The following is an 11483-nucleotide window of genomic DNA, read 5'->3' on the forward strand; positions in this document are numbered from 1 at the left end:
GATGAATCCACCTTTTCAAGGTTGGTAAGTGAGTTAGGTATGCTAAATTACTCTTGAATCCTTATAGATTGTTTGCAAGTTGTAATGCAGCCAAAAATTTAATTGATTTTTCAGTCATGGATGAAATTTTGGTTAAGTCAAAATTTACATCTCGACGGATGATCACTATTTATCGAGTTTGATCATCTTTCGGTATAGTATTTGTTAATAAAATCAATTACTTTTCTGGAATATTTTATGACTCGACAGAACAGATTTATCCTCATCCATCGAATTGTCTTATTCTTAATCGTTGATTCTCTGAACATTATCCATCGAGTATACTTACAGTTTGTAAGCATAACACGACCGATAATTGATGGAATTTTTATAGTTTATTTTTTTTTAAACGGCTACTTTGGGCAATTCTTATTGGTTACTTTATTTTACTTTATTACTTTTGACAGTTATTTTTGAGATAGTATAAAAGCTTAATTCATTTTCATTACTTTTCTTTTATCATTCTCAAATCATTTGCTCTAATTTCTTTCTTTCTCAAAAGCACTTACTCTCTCTCTGCAAGTTTTTACTCTCTAACAATGGCACATGTTGTGAAGATAATGTCTCAAACTGGATTTATTTATGAGAAAAACAACTTCACTGCTCTTGTGAACAAGGGGATTCAACAGTCTGGTGACTACCACAAGATGATGGATTTTGTGAAGAACTGGAAACTTAACTATGCCATGCTGGAATCACCCACCATCTACTGTGAGGTTGTTGAAGAGATGTGGACAACTGCTATATACAACTCAGCTGATAAGACTATCACTTTCATTATTAAAGGAAAGGAATACTGTGTTAATAGTGACATTGTTAAAGCATGTTTCAAGATTCCTGATAATACTATAACTTCACCACACACAGATACTAACATTATTAACATGCTTAACTCCATGAACTATGCACTCTCTATTTCTAAATTAAGTGAAATTAGGAGGTTGGATCTTAGAAAGGAATGGAGTTATCTGTGTGATGTAGTTACCAAGGTCTTTTCTGGTAAAATTAGTAATTTTGATTTTGTCAATATCTCTATGCTTAACATGATTGTTACTGATAAATTTTTCAACTTTAGTGATCTTATCATAATTGAGTTGTGGTTTAAGTTAGGGGAGTTAAATAAGAGGGGAAAAATGTTTATTATGCTAAATTTTTAATGATGATTGCTAACCACCTCTCTGAGGATATTGTGCTTGAGAACCCAACCAACAAATTAGATTGTTGGGTTTAAGAGAGAAGGATTATTGCAGATTTGAACAGGGCAAACCATCACAAAGAGGTGCCACTCTTCTATTTTCCTGTTATGGAAGTACCTCAGGTAAGTGAGGTAAGTTCAGCTGTCCCTACTCTTCCAGCCTCACAAATTTCTTTGCCTTATAGTGTAGCTCTGGCAACTGTGTCAATGACCCAACAATTGCCTACCCAAGCTACCAAACCATCAAAAATTTCTAAATACAAGTCAAAGAAAGCCCCCTCTGGTATCTCTCAAAAGATGCCAGTTGCAAAATCCACCAAACCAAAAGAGGGGAGTGTGAAGGTGGGTAAGAAAGGTGAGGGACAGGGTGAACATCAAAGAAACCCTAAGGATAAGTATGGAGAGGTGAGTGTTTTCCAGCCTAGCCACACTGCAGTTTCCCAACAAACTGCAGTGCTTAATAAGGACATAAGCTCATTGCTAGTTGCATCCTCCCAAAAGGATGTGACTATTGAACAAAGCTCTCAGCCAAGAGCACAGGCCAAAAGGGTAAGGGACACAAGCTCACCACAAATGTATACTAGAAAGAGGAAACCTAAAACCCTTAGGGATGCACAGGGTTCACACACTGTGCAAACTGGTGCTGAAGACACAGTCACTGCACCTTTTCAAAGTCAGTTTGATGTTGCTCCAATAAATGTGGAGTCACGGCCAAAATCTTTAGTTATAGAAGCACCTCAAACACCAAATTCTCCCACAAACTCTCTGGATGTGGATATGATCAACACATCAATTCCTGATTCCCCTTCTTTAACTCTGTTGGGGAAGCCAAAATCTAGTGCAAGTGAGCATCATCTTTTGGATGATTTGTTGGCTCACTTGCCAATTCTTTCAGGAACTGTTGAGACATCTGTGCCCAAATTCTCATCAATCTGCACAGAGTCCACAATAGTTTCCACTCCAAACACATTCATTTCTACTCACTCGATGGATACTGCTTATCCATTGAGTAGTGATTGTATCCCGACGGATAAGCTTAATAGCAGTTTTCCGTCGGATAGTCAAACTGCTAACTCGACGGATATCCCTTATCTGTCGAGTGTCTCTGCACAGCTTCAAATTTCATCAATTATCTCAAGTGCAGAAGACTTAGTGGTAGTACAATCACTCCTAGGATTGAGGGGAGGGAGTGAACTGAGTGAGAGTCTGGGTTGCTCCCAGGAAAAAAGAGAGGAAAAGAGTGAAAATATGCAATCGAGTTCTTCAGGATTGGCAAAAGAGAGTGTGAGGAGTCCCACCTTAGATGGTGAAGGTGAGGGTGTGAGGGTGGTGAGCCAAGGTGAGACCTTGATGCAAGAAAAGATAGAAAATGAGAGAAAAGCAGGTAGTGAAGATATAAGGGTGGATGTTATTGTAAGTGAGTTAATGAATGTCTAAGATGCAGACAGGGAGGGACTATCTCAGCAAACTCAAGCTGTTATAGATTCCACCTCTTTAGATGCTGAGACATTTACTCACCCTGTTCCAGCCTACCAACTTCTAGCTGGACAGGGCAATGACAATGCAGAAAGGATGCTAAACTTGGTGCATACCACACAGTCCATGCAAAGAGCTAAGGATGCCATCACAGCTTTGCCTTCTACAGCTGGTGATGTTGATTATGAGAATGGTGGTTCAGAAGAATTTTTTGGAGGTGAATGTGGAGATAGTGAAGAAGAACCTTTTGACATAGGGGGAGAAGTAGGCTCTACTTCAAGATCAGGCATGCCATCTTGGGCATTTTCAAAGCAATGTGATGAACACTACTTCAAGACAACCCTGATTCAACTCATATATCAGAAAAATTCTGCTCTTCAAACCACCACAAATTCCAGCACCAAAAACTCCTTCAAGCACATCTTGCTTCTCTGCAACTACAACAAATCAAAGGTTTTCAACATGCTCAAGATGTCAACACTATCAAAGGTGATATTGATGAGATGAAAAAGGCCATTTCTAACAAGATGGACTCTAAACTTCCAGAAGCTACAATGTTTGACATTAAGAGACAACTTAGGAAAAATTCTGATCTTGCCACAAAGATAGATGCCTTGGATACAAGAATGACAATAATGGAAGCATCTCTTACAGCAATTCATCTACACCAAACTCAACAAACAGACTTGCTTCGGAAACTGGTGGCTGCACAAACCTCCTCCTCTACTCAGCTTGATGATAACAAAAAGGGGGAGAAAGAGAGTTCTAGGAGTGAGGGGGAGCAAAAAGTGCTTAACATTCAAGTTAGCAAAGTAATTGTGCCTACAATTACTATCTCAAAGCCACCATCTAAGGACAGTATTGATCTGATAAAGGAAGCAGCAACTACTTTGAAAGCAGCTGAAAAGGAGCAGTTGAATCCAATCAACTGGGAGAAAATTGATGAGGATATTAAAAAGAAGTTTGGGCTAGCAAAGAAGCCAGAAAAGTCAGCCATTCATCACTCTCAAGTCAGGCAAATCTCTGTGAATGAAATGAGCATGAACTATCTGGAAAGAGGACAGCCATCCTGCATCAAATCTCCAAAGGCTGAAGTACTTTTGAAGTCATGGGTGAACTATCTAAAATCATCACTAAAGAACCTTTTGGATACAGTATATGAGACACCAAAGCCTGATGAGAAGAAACTATTTTCAAGATCCATTGCCTTCTACAAGGATCCAGGTGATTCAGCTTTGAAAAGGAGAATTGCTAAAGTTTTTAGGAATGGTAAAGAAATTTGTGTGGTGGCTGGACATCCTCAATTTGCTGAAGCAAAGAGAGAAGAAAAGGCAAGACTGAAGCAAGAAAAGAAGCATGTTGCACTAAATGCTAAAAAGGTTAAATAAAAGAAAGAGCAAGCTGATATCTTGGCTAAGATACAAACTGTGAAACCAACACAACAAATTCCTGCTCAGCCATCTGAAATCACTAAATCTCAAGATCCAAAGAAGCAAGTTGAACCACAACAGAAGAAATCTCACAGATACAAGGAATTGGCCAAAAGAACCAAAAGGAAATTGAACTTTGTTGATAAGGAATTGGAGGAACAGTTTCCTAAGGAATCCATTCTGACTACAACTCAAGCATCAAAACCCTCAGTGGTATTTGAAGACATTAAGGTGGTGGATCCTTACAGGAACATTCATGGTGAACCTATTATGCCTAAGGATGAACCAATAGACTGGGAAAGTCTACCAAATCCTGACTTCAATTTGCCAATGCTTAACAAGCCAAAGAGAACAAAGTCAAGAGCAGTGAAGAAAGTGAAGATGTCACCTCTTAAATCCAAATCTCTAACCAAAGCTCAATCCAAAGTCAACAAGGGAGATTACATGTACTTATGTGACATCAAGGAATTCTCTGATCTAAACCTCTATCTAGATGAACTGGAAGAAGTTAGAGGGATTGATGCCTACAGGAATCTACCTGAAAGGTTAGTTTTCAAGTACAAGGGAGGAAAGGAGTTCAATGGCCACATCAAAGGATCCTTCAAGAAAGCCAATATGTGTTGATAAAGGTTTATTCATCATTCAAGAAGAACTTTGGATTCAATGTAACTGCAAGAAGACTTGTTCTAAAGAAGATTGAAGAACAAAGAGTATTAGAGCTAAAGATGCATTCCCAAAGACTTTAACTATTCTTTACACATGAAGTAGAGTGCATCTAAGGCCCTTCTGGTTGATGGAGTTCATGGATGACAAAGGAGTTGGAAGATTTTTTAGATTAGAAGACCAAGTGAGCATCTCTAGCAATGAGACTCTTTTGGAAATGCAAGAAAAGCTAAATCTCTCAGAATCTGATGAACTGGAATTCCACAGATAGCTCCAAAATCAGATAGAAGAAAACAACAGAAAGCTTGAAAAGAGATCCAGATCCACTAATAGAAATAGTGCCTATGACATCACCCCTTTAACATCGGTTAGAAATGTCAGTGATGTTAAAAGCAGTTTTAACATCGGTTGCTTTCAAACCGATGTTAAAGGTGTTGTTAGACATCAGTATCTAAACCAACCGATGTCTATAATCATTTTTTTTAAAAAAATAAAATATGCCCGCTTCTTTCTTTCCCCCGTTAATACACCAAAAAATTTCACCTTAACTAATTTTTTTATTTTCGGTTTCACCCCATTAAACAAAACCGTTTCCCCCTTCTTTGCTCTCTCTCAGCTCTCTCATTCTCTCTCTCTTCTCTCTCTCTCTCTCCCTCTCTCTCTCTCTTTCTCTCTCATTCTCTCTTCTCTCTTACTGTCTTGTCTCTCTTCTCTCTTCTCTTTTCTCTCTCATGTCTCACTGTCTCTTTAACCTAAACCCCCTAAATTTATATGAATTAAACTCGATTAATTCATAAATCGATGTCGATAGGTGCTGAAAAGCCTTGAAGGAGGTGTGGACTACTCGATTAGTGTGTGAAAAGTAAGTTTTTTTCGAATTTAATTTCAAATTTTATGTATTGATTTTAATCGAGTTTGTTTGTACAGGTCGATCTCTGGAGCTGGGTTTGGTTACACTTGAAGGGGGTTTGCTCGATTAGGTAAGATTTCACATGCATGTGTATTTTTTGTTACTTTAATAGATGCATGTGTTTAATGCATGTTCTTTTTTTATGTATTTAATGCATGTTCTTGTTTCATGTGTTAAGTTTATGTTTTGTTAATTTAATGCATGTTCTTGTTTAATTTTAATAGATGCATGTGTATGGATCCTGTTTAGTTTATGTCTTGTTTAGTTTAGGTGTGAAATTGTATATGTGTAAACATATGTAGTTGTAATAATTAATTTATATGTTTAATTATGCGTGTTACAAGTATTCGTATTACAAGCATTCATATTACAAGCATTCGTATGTTTAATTTATATGCATAATTAATTTATATATTTAATTATGTTTAATCCTAAATAAGTAAACAACTAAGCGTTACTTCTTAATGTTTGAAATGACAAACAGGTAGGTTGCTAGGTTGCTGTTTGTCTTAAAAATAAATGGACAAGTCGTGGATTTTCAAAGACAGGGATTCTTTAGAATATGAGATAGGTGTTGAAAGTTTCTTAATATTTGCATTAGAGAACTCAAAGGATCCTAAGAACATCCCTTGTCCTTATGGGCGTTGCGGTAATTTTAGGAAATATAACGTAAAAGTAATACGGGGTCATTTATATGAAAAAGGTTTTAGTTTGGGGTATATTGATTGGATTTGGCATGGAGAAACTAGTTCTAAGAGTGTTAGGTCATCTGCCGGTACTACATTTCTACCTAAGGAGCAAAATGCTCAATCCGAAACTATTGACGTTTGTGAAGCTGCTTATAATTCAGACGATCATGATTCGTATGACTTCGATAGGTTTGTAGCTGATGCAGAACAACCTTTGTATAAGGGCAGTAAATGTACGAAGTTAGAGTCAATGTTAAAGCTACATAATTGGAAATCTAGGTTTGGTATTAGCGATAGAGCCTTCACTGATCTTCTCACTTCTGTTGGTTCTTTTCTTCCTCAAGATCATGTGTTACCGGTTAATGCGTATGAGGCAAATAAAACCTTATCTGACTTGGGCCTCGAGTACATTAAATTTCATGCATGTCCAAACAATTATATACTCTACAGGGGTATAAATCTTAATGCATCTGAGTGTCCAAAATGTCGTTTATCTCACTGGAAGGTTGCGAAAGATGGTAAACTTAGGGTAAATAGTCCAGCTAAGGTTATATGGTATTTTATATCATTCCTAGGTTTAAAAGAATGTTTAAATCTCCTGATACCGCTGAACAGTTGATTTGGCATTCAAAATAACAGTCAAATGATGGTCAGATGCGGCATCTGGCCGACTCTGCTTCATGGAGGAATATTGATTATCGGTGGCCTTCGTTTGCTAATGATCCAAGAAACCTTTGATTAACTTTAGGAGCAGATGGTATAAACCCATTTAATAATGGCCTAAGCAATAGGTATAGCTGCTGGCCGGTAGTATTGGTAGCTTATAATCTTCCTCCATGGTTATGCATGAAGAGGAAGTTTATAATGTTATCAATATTAATTCCTGGTCCGCACGAGCCAAGAAATGATATTGACGTATACTTAGAGTCGTTGATCGATGATTTGAAGAAGCTTTGGGTAGAAGGTGAACCAAATGTCTATGACGCTTATAGTAAATCCTATTTTACTTTAAAAGCGGTTTTGATGTGGACCATAAATGACTTTCCTAGATATGCAAATCTATCCGGTTGTGTTAATAAGGGTTACAAGACCTGTCCCATATGTGGTGACGACACCGTTGCCAAATATTTAAGTCATAGTAAAAAAATGTGTTATCAAGGCCATCGTCGTTATTTGGCTGACCATCACCCCTATAGGAGACAAAAGTTGGCTTTTAACAATGAACTAGAGCTTCGGCGACCACGTCCACCCCTTTCTGGTGAAGAAGTGTTAGCACAACAGGAACAGATTAATTTTTCTTATGGCAAGGAAGTAAAGAAGTCCAAAAAGGTTGATTGTCCATGGAAGAAAAAGTCTATTTTTTTGAGTTAGAATATTGGAAGTTTCACCACGTTCGTCACTGTCTCGATGTTATGCACATTGAGAAAAATGTGTATGATAATCTAATGGGGACACTGTTAAATATGTGGCACAAGTTAAAAGATAGCGAGGCATCTCATCGTGATATGCTTGACATGGGTGTTACGGCTGATTTAGCTCCACAAGTAGGGGAAAAGAAAACCTACTTGCCTCCTTCTGCTTTTACTTTATCAAAGGCTGAAAAAAGAACAATGTTTTCCTCATTCTTGAATATGAAACTTCCGTATGGACATGCATAGAACATTAAAAACTGCGTGTCCATGGCTGATTTAAAGATTTATGGGCTGAAGTCCCATGAATGCCACATCCTCCTCCAACAGTTGCTCCCGGTTGCAATTCGATCCGTTCTTCCGAAACATATTAGGGTCACAATAATACGATTGTGTTTCTTTTTCAACTCCTTGTGCAGGAAAGTAGTCGATGTTTTGAAACTAGATAAACTGCAGTCATATGTAATATTGACCTTGTGTGAGCTTGAAAAAAAATTTCATGCCTCATTTTTTGATGTTATGATACATCTCATAGTCCACTTGGTTTGGGAATTGCGTTTTTATGGACCAGTGTGCTATAGGTGGATGTATGCATTTGAACGGTTTAATAAAGTGATGAAGAATTATGTTAGAAACCGTTATCATCCGGAAGGTTATATCGCCGAAAGTTATCTTGGTGAGGAATCGGTAGAATTCTGCACCGAGTTTCTTAAAGAGAGTTGCAAAATAGCTGGTGTTCCCAAAGACCAAGTCAGGCTTTCTGGTCCATTATCCATTGTGAAGATGAAGGAAGTCAAAGAGAAAGAGGGAGATGAGGCACATTTAACTGTCCAGTTAAATAATTCTGAAGTATTTCTTATATAATGTAAGTTCAGTTTTCGTTTTTGTAAAACCATATCTTTTCGGTAAGTATTCTTGTGAGTGAATATAATAGATGTTTTTTTATCAGAAAGCATAAGGAGAATCTGGAAGAAATTCATCGAGGAAAGAAAAAGAGTGTTCATTGGCTCATGGGAGAACATAATCGGCTGTTTGATGATTGGTTCGAAAGAAAAGTTGGTTTCTCTTATTCTAATTTTTATTGTGAGTTTTATTTAATATAATTAATAAGTGGCTTATATGTAGTTAATGACAATGTGTGCAGGTTAGGAGTGAACCTAAGGAAAACCGCGCCGCTGTTTCAGAAATGATAAGATGGTTGGCTGCCAAACCATCTTATTCTGTTTTGACTTACGAAGGATATCTAGTTAAAGGAGTTCGGTACTTCACAAAAGATCGTGATAAATCAAGGGTTGTTCAGAACATCGGTGTTTGTTTAGTTGCTAAGACGGTTCAAGTTTATAGTGCTAGGGATTTAAATCTGATCGAGAGTGATATGACGTTCTATGGCATCATTCTAGAAATATGGGAGTTGGACTACCACGATTTCAAAGCCCCTTTATTCTTGTGTAAATGGGCATCGAATGACAGAGGTATCAAAGTGGATGATCTTGGCTTCACGCTTGTGGACTTTAGTCGACAGGTCCAGAAGAAGGATAAATATGTTTCCGTTGATCAAGTGAAGCAAGTGTTTTATGTCGAAGATCCGGTTGATGCTACCTGGTACATTGTATTAAAATCCACGACTCGAGACTATCACGATATCTACAATGAAGATGACCTAGGAGACATGACAATGGAGCATCAACCATTTTGCTCTAATATCCCGGCATGTGATGTTGTTGATGATATGGAGCATAGGGTTAGAGAAAATGTTGAGGGAATTTGGGTTAAAAACTGAACAATATATTTATATATTATAAAACTATGTACTATGTTATGTGTATTCTCTTTCTAGAGTTATTACGTTTCACTTAATGTACTATGTTACCATTTTATATGAATGCACTTCTACTTTAAACGTTTCGCTTAATGCACATATTTATATCAGTTGATTATTTAATTATTCATGTTCTATCTGCATATTTAATTATCTGCATATTTAATTATCTACATATTTAATTATTCATGTTCTATATCTGCATATTTAATTATTCATGTTCTGTCTGGATGTATATCTGCATATTTAATTATTTATATATATATATATCTGCATATCTAATATTTTGTTACACTTTATAGATTGCAGGATTGAAATGGCAGCTAAGAAGCAGAAAAAGTCCAAGAAAAGTAGTAAATCTAAAACAGCCGAGGAAGCCAATGAGTTGCCTCTACTGATCAAAGCAGCAGAACAATCTGATCAGTCTGAACCAAAAGAAGCAGCTGACTCTGTACCAGCAGCTAAGAAGCAGAAAAAGCCGAAGAGAAGTAGGGAATCTAGAATAGCTGCCAGTGGTCAGTCTGAAGGACCAAAAGGAACACCAAATGAAACAGAAACTCAACCAGCAACCAGTACTGAAACTTCAAAACAGAGGTATGGATCTGCACGAGGTATTTCAAGAATGTACAAAGTCGTGATCAAGAAAGCTCAGGGAAAGAAAATTAAAGTCAGATGCAATATGTATGGAGAGCCTGAAAGAGATACTAGACACAACTTTCAGTCCTACATTGGGATGCTAGCTAGAACTATGATTCCAATCGATATTGCAAGTTGGCCTAAGGTGGATCGGGAATTAAAAGCCATCTTATGGTCTGATGTTGAGGTAAAAATTATATATGTTCTTAGGCTTTTAATTTTACATGTTCTTAGGCTTTTAATTGTTGTTTAATCTGTTTTTAATTATTTTCAGAGTACATTCAAAATTCCTCCCGAATGTGAGGCTTTGGTGCTAAAGTCGGCAGGAGTGAAGTGGAGGCAATTCAAAACTATGTTGACTTCCGACTATGTCATGCCGTTTGTTGGACAGAAGAAAAAGCTCAGGAAACCTCCAAAGAAATATTCCTATATGAGCAAGGATGCTTGGAAAAAATTTGTTGCAGATAGGACTTCGATGAAGTGGGAGGTATAAAAATTTTATAAATATTGTTTTTATTTAATTTTGAGGTGCAAGTAAAAACTGTTATTTTGCTACAGCCATTGCGTAAGGATCAGAGCGAGCGAGTGAAAAAGCAGAAATATCCACACCGCATGTCAAGGAAAGGGTATATTGGTTTACAAGAAGAGGAAGTAAGTGATTATCAATGTTTTCTGCTTTTTTGTTTGTTTTTCATGGATTTTAATTATTTCTATATTTTAAACAGATAAAAGCAGGGAGGTTGCAACCTGGGGAGAAGAAAGATAGGGCGATTTTTTGGCAAAAGGGTCGTAAGAAGAAAGATGAGACATATGACGAAGAAGTGGAAGAAATAAATGCCAAAATTGTAAGTAAAATATTTTAGTAGATTTTACAAGCTTCGAAACATGTAATTTTACTTTTTCTTTTCTTATTTTTTGTTGACAGGATGCCTTGCTGGAGAAGAAGGAAATTGGAGAATTTCAACCATTGGGTGTTGTAGATGTGTTGAGCATGGCCCTGGAAACTCCTGAACATTCAGGACGGGTTCGAGGCGTAGGAGGGTTCATCACCCCAACATTGTTTTTCAATTTTCCTAAGGTGAAACGAACAAGAATTACAAAGGCTGAGTTGATGGACCGTGATTGATAGAGGGATGCTGAGATGGATAGATTAAAGAAAGAATTCACGGCACGGATTGAAGCTCTAAAGGCTCAATTTTCTCCAAATTTATCTGAGA

At 37.1% G+C, this 11483-nt stretch overlaps 1 protein-coding gene across 1 annotated transcript; it reads left to right on the plus strand.

Annotated features, from left to right (window-relative positions):
- The first annotated feature begins 6232 nt into the window (after positions 1 to 6232).
- LOC141718847 (uncharacterized) lies at positions 6233 to 7140 on the plus strand. Its single transcript, XM_074521225.1, has 2 exons — positions 6233 to 6931; positions 7042 to 7140. Exons 1-2 carry the CDS (start codon positions 6233 to 6235, stop codon positions 7138 to 7140), a joined length of 798 nt encoding a protein of 265 aa, XP_074377326.1.
- The last annotated feature ends 4343 nt before the right edge of the window (positions 7141 to 11483 follow it).

This window comes from Apium graveolens, chromosome 4, assembly GCF_009905375.1.
Source record: "Apium graveolens cultivar Ventura chromosome 4, ASM990537v1, whole genome shotgun sequence".
NCBI classification, from domain to species: domain Eukaryota; kingdom Viridiplantae; phylum Streptophyta; class Magnoliopsida; order Apiales; family Apiaceae; genus Apium; species Apium graveolens.

Excerpts from the sequence above, each read along its gene's own strand:
- LOC141718847 (XM_074521225.1), top strand. The coding sequence starts at position 6,233 with ATGGACAAGTCGTGGATTTTCAAAGACAGGGATTCTTTAGAATATGAG. Across the intron at positions 6,932-7,041 it reads CGAAAGATGGTAAACTTAGG|TCAAATGATGGTCAGATGCG; the intron begins GTAAATAGTCCA and ends TCAAAATAACAG.